Source organism: Centrocercus urophasianus, unplaced genomic scaffold, assembly GCF_019232065.1.
Source record: "Centrocercus urophasianus isolate 14NV4802_14NV808 unplaced genomic scaffold, USGS_Curo_1.0 seq_17, whole genome shotgun sequence".
Classification (NCBI taxonomy): domain Eukaryota; kingdom Metazoa; phylum Chordata; class Aves; order Galliformes; family Phasianidae; genus Centrocercus; species Centrocercus urophasianus.
In genome coordinates this window covers 7074107-7097137 of record NW_024884722.1, presented here as the reverse complement: position 1 = coordinate 7097137, position 23031 = coordinate 7074107, and the positions used below count along the sequence as shown (strand labels likewise).

Genomic DNA, 23031 nt, shown 5'->3' with positions numbered 1-23031 from the left:
TGCTATTTGGAATAAATATTCTGGCTGCATTTGTATAAAATCTATGCTTTATTTAATGGGAATGTTTGCTTTTGTCTTTTTTCCCCCCTACAGCTGTGACTCTGAAAATAGGTATCTTGGAAATCCGCTTAGGGGAACATGTTACTGTGAGTACTTATATTTTTGATGTTCATTACTTAAATGCTGTTTATGCATTGTGTGGTAATTTTGTTGCCTCTGTAAAACTAAATATTTTTCTTGGGATTTTCTGAAGCTGGGGCCTATTGATTCTTTGAAACATGAAATACCCCCCTGGGCTTCTCTGGTTGAGAAAGCAAATTAAAGGCTACTGGAAGTTTCTCCAAAGTTAGAGGCAACGACCAAGTCATTGCATTATAACTCTGTATGTGAACAAAAGGAACCTGTAATTGCATTATTGTTCACATGACAGAATTTGTGATAGGAAAATGCAAATAGACCAAACAGTAGCATTTTCTTAGGGCATTGAGAATGGCTTAGCGAGTATACCTCCAAGGGGAGTGATGCACAGCAGTTCTCTAGAGTATCATGAATGGTAGAGCACGTGTGTTGTCTGCATGTCCTCATATTTGCAGGAAAGGTGCCTTGGGCAAATTAACTTCTAAAGCACTACATTTCTGATAGTCCTAATGAAAGACTCGAAGGCATAGGAATGCTTATTACCCATGTGCAGAAATCCCTCAGAGAGATGTGCCAATTTTGCTGAGCCAATATCAATGTTAAATAGTAATTTTAATCATCATAAAAAACTGATGCTGAAGAACACTGTTTTATCTCTTCACACTTTTGCATATACCTGCTCTATGTTAGACTGAATCCATTTGTCTGTTGTTTCCCAACACCATCCCAACCTCCAATTTAAATTTACATAAAGTAGTATCTCTGATTATATTCGCAGCATCCGTTCAGAATGCACACAAAAGTTTTGTCTTAGAATCTCTTTAAGGCATAATCTGCCTAACAAAGTAGTGCTTTTTTTTCTTTACTAATGTTTCTTTCTACCTTTAATGGTCTGTGTCTGCAAAATGTGTTTTACATAACAAAATAGACATGTACTAAATTAGAGATGCTGACATATCCCTAGGCTTACACTTTTTGCCAGTTGTAAAATTTTTTTTATTTTTTTTTTTCCACAGACAAGTTTGTTTGTAACTTTTCAAACTGGAGGTTCATCTTTAAATATTTAAAACATGCTGTTGTAATTGTTGATTTTTTATATAAAATAGACCTTATTGAAAACACTCCTTCGAGCTATGATTAAAAGATAATGTGAATAAAATAAATTTATTTTCATTTGTTACTTGTCTCCATGGCTACATTCTTACTTCTTTAAATGAGAAATTTCATTACTCAGAGATTTGGATTTTCTTATCTGTTTGTTTTATAAATTATATGGAATCAAAGATAGGTAATGAGTACATGAGAAGTAGTGCTAAAGAATCTATTTTGGATACGTCCATCACTGTTTGTTTTGCCCCTTAAAAATAAAAGCTATTAAATTTAGAGGTGGAAAAAAAATGATGGTAATGAGATTTGTAGACCTCAGGCACCTCCAAGAAAAACCTTATTTTTTGCTATCATGTTACAGGTTGGGTCTATAAATCATACTGTAGACAAATTGTGCTGTATTCAAGATAGCCTTCCACCTTTAGCCCACTACCAGTATTTGTCTTCTGTCACATTTCAAAATATTTTAAAGATCTTGTTGTTTTGGAATGATAAATCTAATAGTTTCAGTAATTTAAAATGTAGCATATAAACTATAATATCTGGAGGTAAGAAGGAATCCGCACTAATTAAAATACTGGAATTCTGTCTGTCTTACATTTAGTGGATAATGTATCATACTGAGAAATTATTTGTTAATTTATGGATAACTGACCTACCTATGATTTCAGTGACAATTGCTTATTGGCACCGTTCATTACCTGCTAAATCACGTATTAAAGCTTGTCATAAAGCGCAGCTTTCATTTCTTAGATGCTTAAGGATTTTAAAGTATGACTTTAATATTGACTGTCACTTACATAAGAATGTTTTGCTTCTGTAGAAGATATGCATTTGGATGCTATTTTTCTGTACTTTTTTTGCTACCCGATAGGAACTTTCTATTTAAATACCTGTATTACCATTTGCTTCTCCTTGAAGTGAAGAATATTCTTGTTTTCTACATCATGCTGGTAGTTATTGCTCTGGAGGAAAGAAAATACTGAGGAAAAACAAATGAATAGAGAAGAGTATATACTTATAATCAGCATAGGTCTATGAGAAACAAAACTTCTAAGCAAAATTGTTTCTTCCTTTCATAACCAAAATCAATGAATGAATGGTACAGAAATAGGATTACAGCTAGTAACTCACTGTAACAGCTGGGATCTTCTGGAAAGTTTTTAGTTACATGCTTAAGTTTAGCCATCTTCGCTACATTTTATGTGCTTAAATTTTATTTTTATTCACTTGTTCAATTGCTATCCTTAACTGGAATGTTTTTTCTTAGCCCAAACTTTAGAATTCAGTTCTGAGTGTGTGGCTAACTTTTGTATGATAGGGGTTGGCCTGAGTTTCTCTTAATAGCAGGCTGTGGATTGAGAATGCTTGTTGTCTGACAGAAACTTCTGCAACTCTTGATGCAAATACCCACTGCTATGTGAAAATGCAGCGTTTTCCACCTCTTGCTCTCTCCCCAACAGCCTAACTCTTGCCTGCACTCCTCCCTCTTTCTTGTTATTGCTATCCGAAAGACCAGGAAGGGGGAGCAGACTGGTGTTTATCTAGACCCCGGTATTAACATCAATTGACTGTTAACTTAGTAAGTAAACTCTAAACCTAGTGGGATAGTACAGATTATTTTATTTTCTTCATCATTTTTTTTCTTCTAGTAGCAGTGTAGGATAGTTAGCACAGTATGAGTGCTGTGCATAGACATGGCCATGACTGTAGAAGTGACGTGAGTGCTAACGAGAACAGAAGAACACTTACAGAAAGATCTGGCATGATCAAAAAGAATAATATATGTATATGCATGTGCATGTGTGTAAATATATATGAATGTATATAGAAATGAGTTTTATATATCATGTTGAAACATTATAGATGTCAAAAAAAATACAGATGCTATCACGGGAAGATAAACAGCAGAAATGTCATCAAATTCTATGGATGACAAGGACAGCTCATTAAACACCAGATTTCATTCTAATGTGGCTTTTCAAATCTTGGCAGCACTGGACGTGAGTCCTTTCCCTGCTTGGTTAAAATTATCAAAACTTAATAAAAGTAAATAGGACATTCATAATAAGGCATGCAATATTATATTATCCAGATTGTGTGAAAACTGAAGCCTAATGCTTCTATTAAACTTATGTTAATTTCATTTTTCATGACTTCTCTGCATGGCTGAAAAGTCACAACAGCAAAAACAAACTTGTCAGAGTATGAGAATGAGAACAAACTACAGATATAAAAATTAGAAAAGTATTGAAGGTAGAAGAATGTATCAGCAGCTGTATGATGGTCTATCTGCTCCAGTACCACACTGCAAGCAGCTGAATATGAATATCAGGGCATAGTATAGCAAATGGATGGCTATATCGTGATGCTTCCTTCTTAACGTACAACAATTTGCAGCTCGGGAAGTTCATGAGAGGGAGGATTTCTTGGTCCAGAAATGTTGGAAATGTCACTTTCAGGAGAAAATACTATCCAAGATTTCTTGTAAACATTAAAAAATAGAATATCTATAAAAAACAAGGAGCTTCATTAATTGAAAAGTCAGATTTGCTTGCCTTTGTAAGTGCTCTTGGAGATTGAGTACAGTTCTGCTTGTTCCTCTGTGTTTCTAGGTAGGAGGCTCAGTATCTCCAGACCCTTCTGTTAGAAACCATTTTTTCTGTGTACAATTGCAAGCTGATTTAATCCATATAAATGAATTTTGATTGGAGGCCAGAAATGGTTGTTCAGCTGACTTATGCATGTACGCAAACCATAAATATAACATTTTGTCATGATGCATTTGTATTTGTTGTTGTTATTGTTCTTTGGTATCTGAGACAGCGTGATGTATAACAGTGACACCTAGATAGCAAAGTATGCATCCAAATTGCTGGATTAGTTCTTCACATGTCAGCATTAGAAATATGCTACTGTCAGAACCAGTGCTCCTGGGTGCAAAGAAACATGCAGCAACCAGATGGTTTTAGACTGATTGGAAAGAGTCACTGGGACAAATGCCACTTCTGAGAATCTGACCTGGGTCGTATTTGGACACAGTGCTTTAAATCGTAAATGGAAATATAGCTAAACCAGTGCTCTAGAGAAATGAGAATTTAAATACATAATTCACGGTATGTTTTTACATAGAGGGTAGAGTATAGGGTTGCTTACAATCACTCCTTTTGAAAGGATATTATAGTTTACTGCATAAACTTCTTTTAGAAATCTGCATTATTAAGGTCAAAAGCTTTCCAAAATGTCTGCAATATGTATGTTACTTTAAATGTCTCAATTCCAATGCTACATTTCTATCAAAGTGAGTATCTCTTTCTGAGCACTACTCTGTGCAAAGACATAGACGCTTTCAGCAAATCAGTACTGTGAGTATAAACTGCATTATTCACTTATGTGGTTGTCAGAATTTCCAGATGAGTAATTTAGCACAAAGCATTCACAAATTCTCTCTGCTTTTTGTCCATTCTGTTAAAGCTCTCCCAAGTAAGAGCGGGAGCAGAAATGTGGTTCAAGCAGGGCTGAGCTACACTGCTGGAGCAGAGCTCTCAAGTGTTGCCTGTTCCACCAAGACAATTCCTAGCCAAAACCCACATGAGTAGCCAGCTAAGAAATAGTTAAAAACTATACACAGATATACCTTTGACAGACCTTTATTTCTTTCTCCCTTTAAGTGCTTTAAATGTGCTTAGAAGCACTTTTCTCTTTTGGAAATTGAGATCAACAGTGGTAGTTCTTCTTTTAGTTGCTCTTTTGAAATAGGCAGCAGTAGTGGGTTACGTGGCAAGACAATTCAAAATATAAAGCATTCATAGATTCAGCAATGCACAACAGGTGTGTAGTTGCAAGTAATAAAATTACAATAGCTTAACAATTTTTATTAACCTGTTGTTCATCTTTGGGTTAGACAAATGTTTTGTGGATGTAGGACTATATGTGATCTCAAAGAGAAATCAGAAGAATCTTGTATTTTGCATTCAAAAGGATGTGCATTATGTATCCAGGGTAATATTATAGACTTTGCTGTGCTGCAGAGCAGGCCTGCTTTTAAATCTGTGGGAGATTAGAACATGACCTTTGAGAAGGATTAGAGAATCCAAGTATGTGTTGAGGTCAAGAGGGATGGGTCACTTATGAAGAGAATTAAAACAGGGATAGACTAAATGATTCATGGCCTTCTGTAAAGTTAAAACCTATTTATTGATTCCCCCCCTCCCCCAACACTTCTTTGCCAGAATGTCTGTCTCTAAAGGAGATTTGTTGGATTTAAAGCCTTTGGAAAAGAGGAAGCACTAATATCTGTCCATAAAAGTGGCTGAAAGGCCATACAAATTTTAACTGTTTTCCTAGCTTTGTTGTGTTTTCTTCCACAGCTCTAATTTTTCTCTCAGCTCAATGTTTTAGGAAATGTCAGCTGTGCAATAGAACATCAGCCACTGTTTCACGTGTTCTGGGATGAAGCATATGAAAAAGCAAGGTGGTAGGCCCATCTGCAGGAACTTTAAGGTTAAGATATACTGCAAAGCACTGTCACAACTCAGCTTTCCTTATTGGCCCAGTGGAATCAAGGGAGGAAATGTAAAACAGCCAGCGTAACAACTAGTAGGGAAATAATACTTGTAGATTTAAAACAAATCCAAGGATATCTTTAAGTTATTTTATTAATACGTTATTTTCTTATATTGTACTTCAAATGCATTTCATGGAGAAATGTGATAGCATGTGAGGTATTAAATATTTTGTAGCAGTTTTTGGGAGTGCAATATGAATAATAGGTTTATGGCTTTATAATGCAATTCCATACTGTCAGCATTGAAACAATTATAGCTCTTCCTTATTTCCTTGGTGGATGTGCAGAGAGGATAGCAGTGGTCAGTTCTCTCAGTAAATCAGTGACTTACCAAGATACTTTCCTAACTGAAATTGGTGAGAAAGCACGAAGTGCGTGTTCAGAGGACACTCTTAAAAATCTGGTGTCTGTGAAGAGAGCTCAACAGGAAAAAGGGGATTTTGCTTCTCACTGTAAACCCTTGTAAGGTAACTATTGCAGTCCTGGAACTGCATTAGCCCCATTACTCCAGGACTCCAAAAAGGGCAAAATAAAGAGGAATGACAGTCTCTACCCATTTTCTCTACCCTTCTAAAGAGTAAAATTTTAATTTTGAATATTTTAAGGGACATTGTTATGCAAAGTGAGTGGTGTCTGAAACAAAACCAAACACTTAGTTTTTATGTTTCTTATATCCCTATTTATATCCAAAATTTCCTTTTATGTAAAATTCATCTCAATAAAAAATAAGAAAAACAAATCTTAACTGATTTTTCGATACCTGCATCTTGGGGTAAAGGTGTAGTACTTCTTTAGAGGTGTTTATATTTTTCCTTTCTGACTTCTTGCTTGTTTGTAACACCAAACCATCTTTCTGTGGGGGATAGATTTTAAAGGTCAGTAATTTATGGCAACATCTTACTTATATTCACTTCTTGGAAGCATCAGTTAAATACTATCTGAAAGCAGAATGGTCCTCAGGTAATGCATTCTTATTTATGTTGTCAAAATACATTTCAGGCCTGGGCTGAACTATCAATAGGTCAGACTACCTGGTGTTTAATGTTTGAACATACCTTTTTTCCTTTTTCTTGATCTTATAATTCGAGTTCTGATATAGGCCACAGACATAAGTAGCCTCTGAGGAGAGCTGTTCTAGAAATAGGTGGGTGCAAGATCTGGGATGACTGAACTTGGCTCTGGTTGCTCTCAGCTTATGAGTAGTTCTCACAATCTATGAGTGAGAGTAGAAGATGGCTGTATGTGTTAATAGCTGTTGAAATATGTAATGCAACCTGGCAGCAAGAAGATTAAGTGTGACTTTTAAGCACTGTGTGTACATGTGCATGTATATGGCATTTATGAACTTAGAGCGTGACATCCTTTATTAAAATAATAATAATTAAAAAGATCAAATAAAGCATGTACTAGAGGTGGGTATAAAGCACTAGATGGCAGACTTGCTATTCTTAGGAAAAGATTAAACTCAAGAACATTCCAAGGAGAGTGTTTCAGGAGATAAACAGCTAGTAGCACTTTTAATAACACTGTTAACAGAGATTTTCCAGATATTTAAAAATTATGTTGAAACTTAAAGGGCAGAAACAATAAATTTACACTACTGAAAAGGTGTTTGCTTTAGTTGAGTTGTGAGAATTGTACTAGCAGTTAAATTTCCTGCTACTGATGTGTACAATTGCTGTTTCTTTTTGGGACAGCATTAATTTAAACTGGCTGCATATTGTAATTGTAAAACTGTCATGCTTGACTTAAATTAATGAGTTCCTCCAATTATATCTAGCACTGATTGACTTTGATACAGACTGAGGCAATTTTTATTATTTATAAATACATAAGAATGTCTGTCATTGTCTTTGAATATGCAGGCTTATACAAATAAATTCTATTTAAAAAGAAATGCTAGTTTTTCAAGACTGTAGTAGAACAGATTATAGTTTGAATCAGGCAATTCTAGATAGTTTTAGAAAAGATTAGTCTCAACAAACTAACAACATTAAAAAAAAAAGCAACAGTGTTTGCCCTAAGCTAAAATAACCACACAACTGAATTGTAGCCTTCCAAGGAGAATTAAAACAATAACCATACCAAGCTACTAATTTAGTATCACGATCTCACTCCAGGCTCTATGTACTCATTTTGCCAAATACTAGGTTGGCTTGCAGTTGGGCAAGCTAAAGAAACAGTTTTGTTGCCAATCGTCTTCAGATTTTGCTATGAATTGGCAAATGTTTTTATTTATATTTATTTTAACACTGGGAATTTTCTCTGTGTATCTGTTTCAGAAAGCACACTTGAGTTTTGAAATAAGGATTATTTTCTTTCTCTGATAGTTTTTACTTATGTATCGGTGAATTTACCAACTGACATCTCCTTGCATGTACTATTTATGTTACTTTTGCCAAAGTAGATTGTTTAACTTTAGTGACAATTTGTTTAGATACACTTTTTATTTAGACTGCATTTAGCCAAAGAAAGATGGCTAAAGATGGAGTATCCTAAATTTTAAGCAGAAGTTGATAGACAAATATTTAAAGGCATGCAAATAGAAGTCTGAATTAGGCTCTTTCATTATTTATATGGCTGTTCCATGGATGCCATAATATTTAGTAAGTAACTACTACTATTACATTTAAGTACTACATAAAGTTAAGAAAATATAAGCTATATAATTTATGATTATTTATAAAATACTACTCTGAAAAGGGAGATTCTGGACTGGAGAACTCATTCAAAAGAAATACTATTCTCTATACTCTAGACTACGAGTGAAGCATTTTTTTTTATTTACAAGGAAAGTGATCCAAAGATCTGTGTATATGCAGTATTTTATTTAGTTTACTGACCTGGGATTCACTGAGGTGGGTACTTTTTTGAGTTGTTACATTGTGCTTTGCGTGTGTTTTTTTCCTGGCATGTCCAGAGAGAAGGGGACTGTCGCTCCTCAAAACCTGGCAGGCCTTACAGCTCCACAAACCTGATGCTGTAAGAAGCAAATAGAACAGAAAAGTAACCATCAGTATTCCTTTAGTTTACCTTCTGTTGAAGAAGGGAAATCCAGCTCTTTTACCTTTGTGATGGGTTTATAGTTACATTGCTTCTACTGCTGACTTCCTAGGGAAAAGAGAATTCTTGATCAGAGAGACTTTGAGGAGAGATCTTAGCAGTGAAATCTTGAACCAGTTGAAATAAGAAGAAAAGCAACAAAAACACCTGACTTCAATAGGAAGGGGGCTTAAGGTTTGTAGGAGAATTTCTGCTGGTTCCTTTGGGAGTTCTTCAAATGGTCTAATAGCTTTTATATGTCAGCTGGAATATTTTTTGCTAGTGGCTAATATGAACTGCTTAAGGATGGCTTAGCCTCTTCCATTATTACAGCCTGAGCACTTAATTAACTGTCTTGTTAGCACAAGACTCACTATGCAGGTGTCTTGAACCACCTAATCTTAGCTCACATTTGAAAAAATCAAGAGAGCAGTCAATAATGTTTTCTGCTTTATAATGAGTGGTGTGAAGCCCTTACAAGGTATTTGGATGAAGGGCTCTGATCACTGAAATATATTGAGGGTCATTTATGCCTAAAGACAATGGTAAAACTTTGGATTTCATGGACTTTAAGAAAATTTATATTACATTGAAATGTGGTCATTTTCAAGTTCAACTTTCTCTTTGAATGGCTAACAGCTCAATTTCAGCATATTGTGAAGTAGTCAGTGACTCCTTGTCACTTTTTCTTAGCTTGAATTGTAAGTATCATTTTAAAATATATTGCAGAAATATAACTCTTTGGCAGCATAGTGTAATTTACTCGTAACTTGATATAAAGGGTAACACTGGGAAAAAATGGTTCTGCAAACTGTGTGAGGTCAAAGAGCAGCAATGCACATTAGCAAAATAGATACAATAGCAAATGACATTAAGGGAAATTTGAAAAATATCACTGTCAAGAAGCATGAAGATACACTGGTAGAGAAGTAATATATATGCATTTGATTTGTCTCTTTATGTTCACTAGCATGAGTAAATGAATATGCTTTATTGTGTTACTCCCATAAGGAAGTGCCATGACCATCAGAATAATTTTGTAAAAATGATAAGCTGTACAAAATCCGGGCAGAAATTTTTTTAAAAGAGCAAGAATCTCACTTTTCTTTTGCCAATAAAGTGACATTTTCAGGATTATAGTCTTGTTGAGTAGAGATGTGTATTGCTTCTTTAGAGATCTGTCACAATGCAGCTACGCAGATTTTCAAGTATTAGAACTTTAAGTGACATTAGGGACAGCTAAGGAAAGAAAAAATGAAGGTAGGACGTTATTAAACCAAGCAGTAGGTTGGTAGAGAAAAACTGAATTAGTCTTGAGAAGATGGTGCAAAACTACATCACGCAGATAGATCGCTTTCCTTGTGTTCACTGTAATGGATTACTTACCACGATGCTAGATCTTTGAAGCTCAGATGTAGAAGACATTCACTGTCAGTGCCTTTTCAATAAGGAAAGCAAACAGGCTGTCACACTGTTGTCTACATTTTGTTGTTATTTTGCATGATATTCCAGTTCCTAGATAAGTCGTGTTAAAGAGCTCATGTGTGACATCTATCACAAAGTGGAAATAGCTCTGTGTTAAGCTAGTCACTGCTAGACAAAGCAGTAAATGAAAAAGCGGTTTATTCTGTTTGTGCACTTTGCTTAGCAGTACTTTCTTGTGTGGCCAAGAAGGTCATGAGTTAATAAAAACACAGCTGTAGCCGGTTCCTGTTTCAGAGAAAAATACAGTGCAATGAATATTACTTTTAATGTCTGACAGCTGTTTGGGGTGGAAATTGAATATTGCAAGGTATTTTGGAAAGGAGATTATTAAAGGAGGTATTGAGCCCTGCCACAGTGGCCAAGGTTCCCTCTCTGAATCAAAGAATAAATCTCCACCAAGGAGTGGGTGACTGAGAAAAATCAGCAGTTCAAGGCTCTATTTTTCCTCCCTGTGTTATTTCCATTTGGTTAGCTTAAGCAAACAGTTTATTATTTTACATGCTTAACCGCCAGCTCTACCAGCTAAACGTGCAAGGAGTGGAGAAAATAATCTGGGTTTATTTTTTTCTTACCAGTCTGTACTTTCTCTCTGTTTTAAAGGCTCCATAGGCTAGAGTAGGCAATATTTGTAAATGAATTGAAATTGTAATATTTCATCAATGAGCCATAAGCAGTGAAAACTTTATTATTTAATTCAGCAGATTTTTCTTGAAATACATCTGATTTTAAATGAGAAGATTCATATTTTACCTATCTTAGAAGTTCTAATGCAAAAATATTCTACTGCCCATTGTGAGAAAGTGCTTTAGCATATCATTTTTTACAATGCAAGTACCTGTTGTAGTTCATGATACTATAATACAGGAGGCTGCACAGTGGGGTATACAACATGTATTTCTATTCAGTGTTAACTGAAGCTTTCCTGAAAACGTTCAGGTTACATTTGCTGTAAGGGATTTTAATCCTCAGAACTAACATGTTAAAATTGTTTAAGAAACAACAAAGAATATCAGCGAAGTTGAAACATCTCAACTTCAGTGTACATTGTGTGTTTTATACAACTCATGTGGAGCTGAGCAGTATGGACTAAGTTCTGACATTTGGGACTGTAGATTTAAGGTTTCATAAGCAAATATCAGCTAAATGATTAGGAAAAGGAAAAAAGAATGTTGAAAACACTGAAATATTAAAGGAATACTTTCTGTGTATATTTGTAGCCAGTTTTCAAAGGGTATGTTCTGTTTCCTTGTAATACTTGATCACTCAGAGGTCGCCGTTTAATTGCTGATGTCTGTATTGAATTATTGAAGAGCTGGGAAAAAAACGATGATAAATGTCCAACTATTGGACAGGTTGCTCCAAAAGAAATGCCTCTTATTTATTTCCGTGGAAACTACAACAGATTCAAAGAGTACAATAGCAAATTCTAACAGCAGATTCTCAGCTATAAACATATTTTTCAAGATAGCTAGCACCAATAGCTATGCTTTTTTCATCAGTGATGGACAAGAGCCTGATAACTTATAATACATTTCCAAATAGAAAGTAACATTTTGCAAGAGAGAATTTCTCTTATGACAGCAGTCCCTATGTCTTTCTGTAGTCCTTTTAGCCTAGTTTATCTTTTTAAAGTACATTAAAAGATAGGCTAATTTGTTGTCACTATGTATTTATTTTATTGTAGCTTTGAACTTCTGCGAAATTCATTCTCACATGCTTTCTCTACATGGAAAGAAGCATTTAATTAATAATTGCTGGCATCTTTTAAAGCTCATTCCATTCTTACTACGTTTATCAAAAATGCAAATTTTGCTAGTTGATAGTAAAGTCTTTACAATAAATGACTTTTTGTTTTGTCACAATGGACAAGTTATGTTGGATACCAACATATTTTAATATAACAACAAAAATGAGGCAATGGATGACAGCAGCAGATGATAGAATGAATTAAACAGCTGCTCTGAAAGTTCAAAATAATTATCCTGACTGAAAATAGCTCTGGTAGTAGTCCCCTAACTTTGTAATACAAGCAGAACTTATTTTGGTCACAAATGAATTTGATTTATAGCATTGATAATGAAACTTGATTTCAAAAGCAACACTTCTGCTGACAAAGTTGAATATGAATAGGGCTGTTCTCAACAAACTGAAAATAGAGAAAAATTGCATAGAGCAAAAGAGGGGCAAATTGTCTGTACGCTGAAAAGGTTGAAGTTTAACTTTTAGAATCCTCATGGATAGAGAGTTCCCTAAATAGAAGAATGTAGGTAGAGTGACTGATGGGGCTATGCAGCAGTCATGAGTGGGGTTCCTACTCTAGCTTCAAAAGTGATTTCAAGAAATAAAAATAGAACAATGGTATTTTATGGTGTGTCTGTTCACAGAATTAGTATATTTGGTCATGCAGAAGTATCATGAAAATGTGCCAATTCAGGCATGTAATTCTCTTTTTTTTCCCTTTTACTGTGAAGAAAATATTTAAATAACGTTATTGGTAGCAGTAAATGGTTGAAATTTGGTATCTTATCTGTGATCTTAAAAGATTTTGTTAATATGTACACAGATGTGTGTAAGGCCAGACTTTTATTCAGTGAATGAAGAGGTGTCTCGTATTTCTATGACCTGTACCTTGCAGTTAAAGAAAGAAGAAATATTGAAAAAAGCCTTTAGTCATTGATCAGGTGAAGATCATGTGATCCACAACATTTATAAAACATTACTTTTCCTGTCAGTGTAGACAAGCAATTTTTGGGTACTAACATTAATATAATTGAAATGAGGCAGTGGGTGACTGTTAAGAATCAGCTGCTCTGGAAGGAACTAAGCAATGTTATACGCGGGTCTGGTAGCACAGTGCAGGGCTCTTTGACATGTACTGCGGTGCTTCTGGCTAAGAACTACTCTGAACATTAATTTTTGGGGCTAAAATACTGAACATCATTCTCTGAATGTTTGCATGTAATGAAAAGTTTTTGCCAGTTTGTTCAATTTTAGATATACATATTAAGAAATGGTGTGACAGAATCTGTAGGAGAAAGGCAACCAGTCAAAAGCATGAGTCCCATAAATATATCCAGCTATACCTATCCTTGCTAGGAATTCAGGTTCATTCTTTCCTTCCTGATGGAAAATGGGATGCTCTATTGGAAAGAACATGCGAAAGGGAGAAGCAACTCAACAGAAAAACAATCCGCTAGAATCTTCTTCTGTCTGGTCAAAGTTGCTTAATAAAAACCCCTTTGAAAGTGAAATGTGCTATATAAGCATTGGATGCCAGGAAAGTGGAGGAACGAGTTTCTAGCACCATTATTTTTGTTCTTTAGTAGGGCAGGATCATGTAATTATTAATATCATGTCTATATACTCTTTCCCAGAATCTTTCCCTTCAGAATGAACAGAACGGAATTGTTTGTGGGATACACATAAGTGATCATGTAGCTGAATGTATGTTGCTTTCTTATTTTCTAGAAAAAGTTGAAAGAATGATAGTGAATGATGGAAGGATCTACAAAATAAAAATGATCATACGTATTGTTACTTATTTTGAAATATGAAAAAGGCATACTCTAGATATTTTTGATTGGCTACTCATGATTAATGGATGTTTTAGTCCTTGGTCTCTTTGTTTCATTTCCTGTCCTGTAATAATGGACTAATAGTGCCTGCTCATCTCATAGTAATATTATAACAAATTCATTAACTTTTCTGAAGAACTTAGAAAATGATAGTGATGAATACTGCAGAAAGCCACGTTAGAAATTAATTCAGTCTTGGGAAAAGGGTTTGTGTGGTATGCAGTAAATGAGGCATGGGCCCAACACTAAGTACTGAGCAGAGAACAAAGTGTTGAATAGCTGCCCATTAACAGAGCACTCACCCAAAAATAATTCACAGGCAACCTTGATTGTAGTGATTCATTTTACAGTCCTAATATTCCTCTTTAACAAACCTTTTTGTATATAACTTTATCACTGTTATATTACATATATCCATGTTTTAAAAATAATAGCATAACTGTGTATTCTTAGAGGGTTTTAGTGGCACTCAGAAATAGTGAAGTAGAATTTCCAATCTCTTGAGGTTTCCGTCCAGCCTTTGTTCTTTTGGGAATATTCTTGTATTATCGAAAGCACAGTTTACTTTTAATTTAAAAGCTTAAATGTCAGAATAAGTCTGCTCCCCATTGGGTGTGAACAGAAAACTCCCATACTGTATTGAAAGGCATGGATTTCATTAAACAAAGAGCTGTTTCTTGAAAATTAACAGTAATAGTAGGATAAAATAATTGCTTTTAAATTTATTTTCTCAATTAAATGGCTTTCTTTGCCTAATTATTGGTGTGTTCTCACATGTGCTCATTACTGACATTTTGAATTGATGTTAATGATTTCTTTTGACAGTGAAAGGTATCAAGAATTTTGCAAAATTTTGACATAGAGATATAAGAATGCTCAATAACCACGAGTTCTTGTTATGTCTGGCTGTTGATGATGTTGGGATTGTATTGTGGTCTAATATCCCAATGTTCTTTTTCTATTTTATTCAATAATTTTTAATAAAAAATGAAGGAATGGGTTGGGACAGAAATTAGACTGTGGGACTCCTCCCTGCCTACTGAGTGCCCGTGTCATTTGACTTGCTCTTGTCTCTTTCCATCTGTGTGCAAACTAAATCCTTTTTCCCTGGTGGCCTGAATCCTTCCACAGCTTCTCCTTTGACTACACTGAGTTGGTGGAGGCATACATCCTACTAGACAAAAATAGGACTCAGTTTTTATACTATCAAAAAGAAGGCAGCACACAATGTGGTGGGATCTCTGGCAACCACCATGCACATGTCTGTGCTGAATTCTTCAGGAACTGAGCTTAGTATTTCATCACTGGGTGGGTTGCTTGGGGACCTTCAGCTCTAGTGTACCCAGACTGTAGATTCAAAGTACAGCCTGTGCTGAACTAACACTTGAGTTGTAGGTTTGTTGAGTTTATGAAGGAGATTTCTAATTTCTCTAAAACTTTTTCTAAGAACGTTTAGACATTAAAGTTCAGAGGGGTTACAGATGGCACTCTGGCATGTGGATGCTTAAATTCTGTCTGCTTGCCCCTTTAGTCACATGTATCTTCTATCAGATTTGAGTTGAAGGTCTGGGCTGCAGGGCAAACATGCTAGGCGTTTTACAGTCATTTGCACCAGCCCAAAGTAGGGGAGAGTACTGCTGTTATCGTGTGATAGTGCCTCAGCGATTTTCTCTTGCTCACTGGCACAAAGAATTTCTGAACACAATTTTTAAAATGTATTTATTAAAAAAAAAAAAGTAGGCAGTGTAAGCATGAAGGATATTGATGGCATAAGAATGTTGAAGTACTGAATATTCAAATTTTACTGAAATAATCTAAAGCTAAAATGGAAGTGCATAATATTTCCAAAAGATTGGGGATGCATAGAAGAACAGGTAACTTAATTGTCAGTGTGTTTCAGGTGAATTCTTTTTCAGTTCGTCTTTTAAAAATTAAAGAATACAACCATCATTCTATAATGTCATTAACATTTCTTCCATAGTTAAGAGAAGAATCTATGCAGTGCTCAACATAGTTAACTACCTGGTCTATTTAGAGAATCATTATAATAATAATTAATATTGTGAATTAAATCTGAGGTTGAGAATTTAATTTAGGTTGAAGAAAATTTTTTTCAGCAAAGGCGATATTCATAATTGAGAATTTTTAACATTTGCTTTTATCTTTTAGTCATCAAATGTAAAACCAAATGTAAAATGATATCTGGAAGATATCTTAAGAGAAACTATTACAATGTTCACACGCACAGCCTTATTTTTTCTTACAGAAAAATGAAACAGTTGACCAAAGAAACCAATTGTTAAAAAAAAAAAAAAACAAAAAAAAAAACAACCACCACCAACAAAAAAATTATATAAATTGTAATCCTAGAGAACCAAGCACATTATTCTATAATTCACTGAAAGAATACTCTTAGATGATACTGGCTTTTGAAACATAATGGTTATTGATAATATTTTCATTTCTAGCACTTCTTACAGAAGTTTTGTTGGTTGAATTTGTTTATTTTGTTTTCAGAGCTCATCAGATTTTAAGAGTTTTGCAAGTTTTCTTGTCTGTATAGATCAGGTAGTTGGGAATGATTGCTTTTGTCAGCTGTTGCTTCTATGGTAGTTTGATTATTATGTTTGGTATTTGGTGTCTATGAGCTCTTGCTTTTTTTCATCCTATCCTACGTATAAATACAGAATACTAAATTTCTCTTTATCTGTGATACAGATTTATTTCCTGATTTAAACAATCTGTTCTGCACCTGTTTTTATAAACAGAAGCACTTAGGGTATGTCTTGGATTTATCCAAAGGGTAATAATGCTTATGGTTGACTTGATCAAAGTTTACAGTAGAAACAAAAATACAAGCAGTAAAATCTCAGGCATTTCTGAATTCCTGATTGTAATCATACATAGCTATATTTCAAAAGCATGCATTAAATGTACACTAGAATAACAATTTAGCTATTTATACATTTTACTATTCAGAATGGATCATATCATGCAATTAAATTTTACTTAAAATTTTGGATTTACATCATAAGCTGTCTAGGCCTTATGAACTGAGAGACACAGTATGATGTACTGTGTAACTGCTTAGTCTGTTTATGGGTATTTACAGCATGTAAGCACAGATTATGTATTAGGTATTACATTCAGGATGGGGTTTGGCAGCTTGAAGTAAAGCTGCCTGGTACTGTCTGGAGAAGGAAACCTATGAGAGGGAGGAAGTAGAATAGGACCCAGATACAACAGAGGAGTGACTTCTTTACAGTCCTTTTTAATTTCTACTCTCACTTTGAATTTCCTCTTACATTAGTTCTTCTAATTTATATTCTAATAAAATCTAGTTTTATATAATCTATCCAGGCAAATTTTGCTCAAAGTTTTGGCTCACTGTGAAAATAAACCAGGCTGTGAGGGAAAATAAACTCAATTCTTTAGTAATCCTCTGAATACTGCGAAGGAATGTTGCTAAGTATCAGCTCTTTCGTTTGCAACTGTCTCCAAGTTGGCCAATCCAAGAGATTTTATCAAGGCCTTTTTTAGCCTTGCTACTCATGATTATTAAAGGACTCATTGATCCCTTTAATAGGGATCAGTCTCTGCTTCCAATCTCTTGCTGTTCTGTTACCTCTCTATGATAGATGTAATGGTAATATTCCTATTTTGATATGGTACATTGGTATTAGTAAAGTCAATGAGACTTTTAAAATTATATTTACATAGTTATATAGTATCAATAAATTAAAATTTAATAATAATTCATCTTTCACTTATATAAGCTGAAAATACATGATCAAAACTCCTTACCTAAGTTTAATGATAAAATTAACTTATTTAAATAATTGAAATTTGTTGACTGGTAGTGGATAAAGTGGACTTTTCAGTTTCCATGGTCATGGTAATTCCTTTCATGCAACTCTTCTTATTTCCTTTCTTTGCTCAGTAAAATAAATAGTTGCTATTTTCTTTAATTGTTAGGATGATACAGTGGGCTGTATTCACACTTCAGTGATCAATTGGTTTTTTTTTCTCCTTCTAAGTCAGATTTCCCATGGGATACAAGAGTGTATTTTTTCAGGTTATACGTCACTGTAAAAAAGGTGGTCGTCAGCATTAAGCAAACTATTGAGTCCAACAGAAGGCTGACACAGCTTTTTCCTTTTTTGTCTTAATTTTAATCTTGTATTTACTGATTTTGTGTTTATCATTACTTTTAAGAAGTTATTTTTAAAATTTTGCTAATGTGCTTTTGATAGTATAATGTCATCAAGAGATGGATCAAAATAGAGCATGGTAATCATGCATTAGTCTCTAGTGTCAAAGATCACTTGGGTCTGACTGTATTTTTACACACACACATGTATATTTACACTCATAAGGCTCCCTTCATTTCCATTGGTAGAGAAAAAATCAGAATCTTTTGATTCCTGCAGGACCGTCGTGATTAGATTTACAAAAGTTCTGTTAGATCTGAAGATATTTGCCCCTGTAAAAGAGCATTTAAGATCCACCCTACCCACCTCTGGATCCTGACTGACTGCACAAGGATTATTAAACTGCTAACACAATTTGTGTCTCTGAGGGCTCTTGTGATTCTTGACCATCTGATTGCCCTGAACAGTGTGTGCTGGGATTCTCCACAGCTGTCTCTAAGATGCAGCACAGTTATCCTTGTTTGATGGGGTTGTCTTGCTAAAAAACTGCCTCACCCTGATAAATACTGTCTGATTTACCTCTAGAAATTCCTTTTCAGTCATTACTAAATATATGATCCTACTAAGACTCAATCTACTTCCTCCAACTCCAGGAACTCAATAAGTTGTCTCAAAATCGATGTCTTCAGCCTCACTGCAATCATTTTATTGTCCTTTCAGGAAGGGTTAAATATGACTTGGGCCACCTGGGGGTGTTCCTTTCTCCCTTCTGTACTTAAGGCAGCTTTAGTTGGCCATAAGAAGAGCACTGTTGGGACTGAGTGATGGAAACTGTAAGGGTAGAAACAGCATGGCAATTTCTTGCCTCTGTTACTTTAATGGGTTGAATGAAAAAATCTGTAGAACAAATGTAATTTGGGAGTGTAATAAAATCTGAGTCAGTGCTACTACTTGCTTCTCTTGTATGAAAAGTTTATATCACTTGCCATTTAGAAAACGGCTTAGAATTCTGGCAATTTGGAATGGGCATGTTAAATGATTTCTATTCAGAATTCTACTGTGCACTTCATTATTAGCAATGTTATTTGCTATAGTATCATACCTTCAAACTATGTAATTTTATGGTAGATGTAACCTTTTTTTTCCCCAAAACTTTAAGCCTACTAATTCTGAGCTGTGATACAGTAATGTAGCTATGTAAACTGTTTTACACAAACACGGTAAAACTTATGACTGGAAAACTATAATACTTGAAATATTCTGAACATAATATTTGAATTACTATTTCAGAGTAACCTTAGGGAACTGGTAGCACTAAAGCAACACGATATTGTATTTTGGAATAATCAAGGGATGATGACTTTGTGGTAAACTCAACTTCTTAATTTAGTTATTTTTTGTCATTTTTCGTCACTGCTTCACTTAATATTTTTTTTTATTGCTTCAAGACATTGTATAGTCACAAATATTTATAAAATGGAATGCATGTGAATACGTCCAACTTCATGATTTTTAAAATAAAAGTGATCAGTAAAGCTTTTAGGTAATCATAATATTTTCTTAATGTATGAACACTTGTTTCTATTTTCTTTCTACATTCTGTTGTGCCCACAGACAGCCTTTTGATTGATTACCAATTTACCTTCAGCTTGTTACAAGAAGATGATCGTCATCACACCGCCATAAACTTTATAGCAAATCCAGAACAGGTAAGAAAATATGATTAGCTGTTGTGATTAAGATTTCAGTTGTAGTTGATCATATTGAAAGGTCTGTCAGGTGCTTATAAGACACTAGAGGTATTTCAAAATTTTATGGAAACTGATAACATTCCTGAGCATTCAGTAACAATTTTTTTGTAAATGCTGGATCAACTAGTTCAAATCAACTAATATTCCAAAATGTATTTTTTAAGTTATTCTTGCAAAGATAATTATTTCACAATTTGAATCACAATCTGAAAAGATAGCTGATGCTTACTTGTGACCTATGCATATTAAAGCAAAAGAGACTACTGCTTTTGCTTCTGAAGACTGCTTATTAGAGTTTCTGTTTAAACTATAAAATGGAAGAGGAGCGGAAATCTATATTTGAGTTTGTACACCAAAGCTATATTCAATAAATTCTGATATATTTTGTTAACTTTTTTTTTTTTTTTTTTTTTTTTTTAAATACAGTCAAATAAAAATTTGGATATATCAATTAATGCATCAAACAACTTCAACCTCAACATTACATGGTCTATTGGTTCAACAGGTAAGGATGAATTTTGGTATGATGTCTTTTTCCCATATGATTTAATGATCCTTTAGGCTATTTTAACATGATTGTCTTTTTGTTGCTCGTTTTGATAATAAAACTTTACAAAATCTGTTCTTTTGCCATTATCATTATGCCATTATTAATTATATTATTTAAACCTCAGATGATAATTTGCAATCTGAACAAAGCTTCATTAATATGTTAACTTTCTCTCCTATTCAATTAAAATTACTTTGGTAGGAAAAGCTCGTAGCCTATTTAAATTTTTTAAATGACAGTGTTATGAAATGCTGTGATTTTAATTAAGATAAATTGCTTCCTTAACTACTGTAGAGACTGAGATTTTAATTTCTTTGTTTCAGTGTTCAAGCTAAAAATTTAATTATTAACCTTAACATTGATATCAAACAATGAAGTTCTTCTGTGTATGCTGATAAAAGGAGCTGCTTATCTATTTTTCTCCAACTTTCAACCCCATTACTCTTCTTTGTTTTAATAAGGAGGAAGAAAAGCTTTATTTAGGCAGTTTCTCTGAATTGGTTGTATTGACTTTCGGAAAATACATCCAAGGAGAAGCATGATGCTTACATGAAATTGTACTGAAATAAAATACAAAATAAAAATGTTTTTAAGAGAGGTCAGAGTTTGTCTTACATTAACTTATAAATTTCTTCATCAATGTATTTATGAAATAGTTTAATATACTACGAAATAGTTTAATATACTACACTTAGCAAATTCTAATACTTTAATGTAGAACAAATCCAACAGCAATCTATGAGGCTTTTATTGAAATTGAATGTAAATTACTGGAGGTAACTTGCTTTCCTAAATTTCATGCAACTTCCATCATTTTTTTTCATTTATTCATAATCCTTTGAAAGCAGAGTAAGAGATTTAGTAAATTCTATATGTGAAATGTGTTGTACCATTACATTGTAATGAAGGGTAATTAAAGTTATAGGAGACTGAAACTAAAAGCAATTCAAGAATCTTACTTTCACACCTTTTATTGTGATTAGTAAGTTTCATAAGGGTGTGTGTATGTGTGTATATATATATATAAAAATATATATGTTGTTGTTTTTTTAGCTGGAACAATATCTGGAGAAGAGATTCCTGTTGTTTCTAAGGCAAATATTAAGGAATACAGAGATAGCTTTTCTTGTGAAAAATTCAACTTTCGGAGCAACCCAAACATCACATTCTACGTCTATGTCAGCAATTTTTCCTGGCCAATCAAAATACAGGTTAGTACAACCGTTTTGCACTTATGAAGGTGTAGACATCTTAGTTTCACTTGTACAGAAACTGTAGAAATAGTATTTTTTGCATGCTGTATTATCTGTGTGTAAAAGTTATATTTTGATGTTTTTGCTTTTCTCTTCCTAAAATGAATCAGACTTCAGATTGTCAGTTTTAAATCTGAAGTTAGTATTATTGAGCACATACATCTATCTGTAATATATCTTATTCATTTTGATGTATATGTAAAAGATGATATGCAAGATATGTATGCACAGAAACTTGTAAGTCATCATCTGATGTATGTGATGATTATGCATGTATATACTTAGATGTTTGTGTAATTTTTTATTAATTATTACCTTAGCTTTTGGCTTTCTTAAAAATCGAATGTCTACACAGTCCTGTAATATTTCAAAGTTCAGATTTAACATTAGGCGCGTTTGAGTAGAATTTGTATTCTTCTTTGACTTCAGTTGAATGAATTTTGTTGAGGATTTTCTGGGATACTGAAGTACTGTGTAGTGGCAGACTCAAACAAGTCAGTGCAGTGATGTTTTGTTTCTTTGCTGGAAGTTTCATAGTTTTTATAGTTACTGTTATTGTAGCTGTATTTGTAAATACTCTGTTGCATGTGCCAAACAAGCTCTTTTTGTGGGTGATCAGCTTTTGGCTATAGCTAGGCTTTTCTTAACCATGAATGGAAGCTGTAAATAAGTTTCACGTTGTCAAAGGATGAAGTTATGTAACTTGTTTACATGTATTTGTGCATAACTTTTATGCATAACAAGGTATTTTTTTCTAGCCACCAATCCCACTTCCCAAGGATAGACCAAGTTCAGTTGCTAGAGAGCCTTCCTAAACAAACCCATGAAGCAATTAAATTGTAAATGCATTACATGCCAATTTCACCTTGAAGACTGAAAGATGCCTCTGTCATCTCTGTAAGACAAACATTAGTAAGGTGATGCATTTTCTTATGATGTGCAGCCTGTTGTCAGATGTTGGAAAATTGCGTCTCCTTCCTGTGCTGTTTCCACTGCAGTATAAAATCTTAACGGCAGTGTGCTTTAATGCTTGATAAAGGTAATGCCTAATAAGTTACATTCCTTTTTTTTTCTAATCAGCCTTCTATTTTCGCTCCCTTACCTGCCTTAGATGCACAGATTTTGTTTTTGTTATTAATTTATTTTTTAATTGTGAGGACTATTGGAAGTTCACTTGTCTCAGAGGTGATGGTATTTGGCTATCGCATTCCTTTCCTGTCCTGCTAATTTCTCATAAAAATTTCTAAATTGGTGCAAGTCACAAATTTTATGCTGAGGAAGAGGAATGCTAAGGTTCAGTTATGGAAACTAAGCTTTGGGATGATAAAGTTGTCCTCTGTGTTTGCCTTTCTAAATTGACAGGATTAATATGTATTCCTCAATATTTTCATGCTGGGGTTTGTTATTCTACA

The 23031-nt window shown here is 34.0% G+C and overlaps 1 protein-coding gene across 5 annotated transcripts in view; it reads left to right on the top strand.

Annotated features, from left to right (window-relative positions):
• The window catches only part of ATRNL1 (attractin like 1), a 427623-nt gene that overhangs the window by 150919 nt on the left and 253673 nt on the right, over positions 1–23031 (top strand). For all 5 annotated transcript variants that reach the window (XM_042818666.1, XM_042818665.1, XM_042818667.1 and 2 more), the window contains exons 21-24: positions 94–146; positions 19680–19774; positions 20243–20321; positions 21420–21577. In XM_042818666.1, the coding sequence (XP_042674600.1) occupies positions 94–146; positions 19680–19774; positions 20243–20321; positions 21420–21577 (385 nt within the window). The remainder of the gene's footprint in view (positions 1–93; positions 147–19679; positions 19775–20242; positions 20322–21419; positions 21578–23031) is intronic.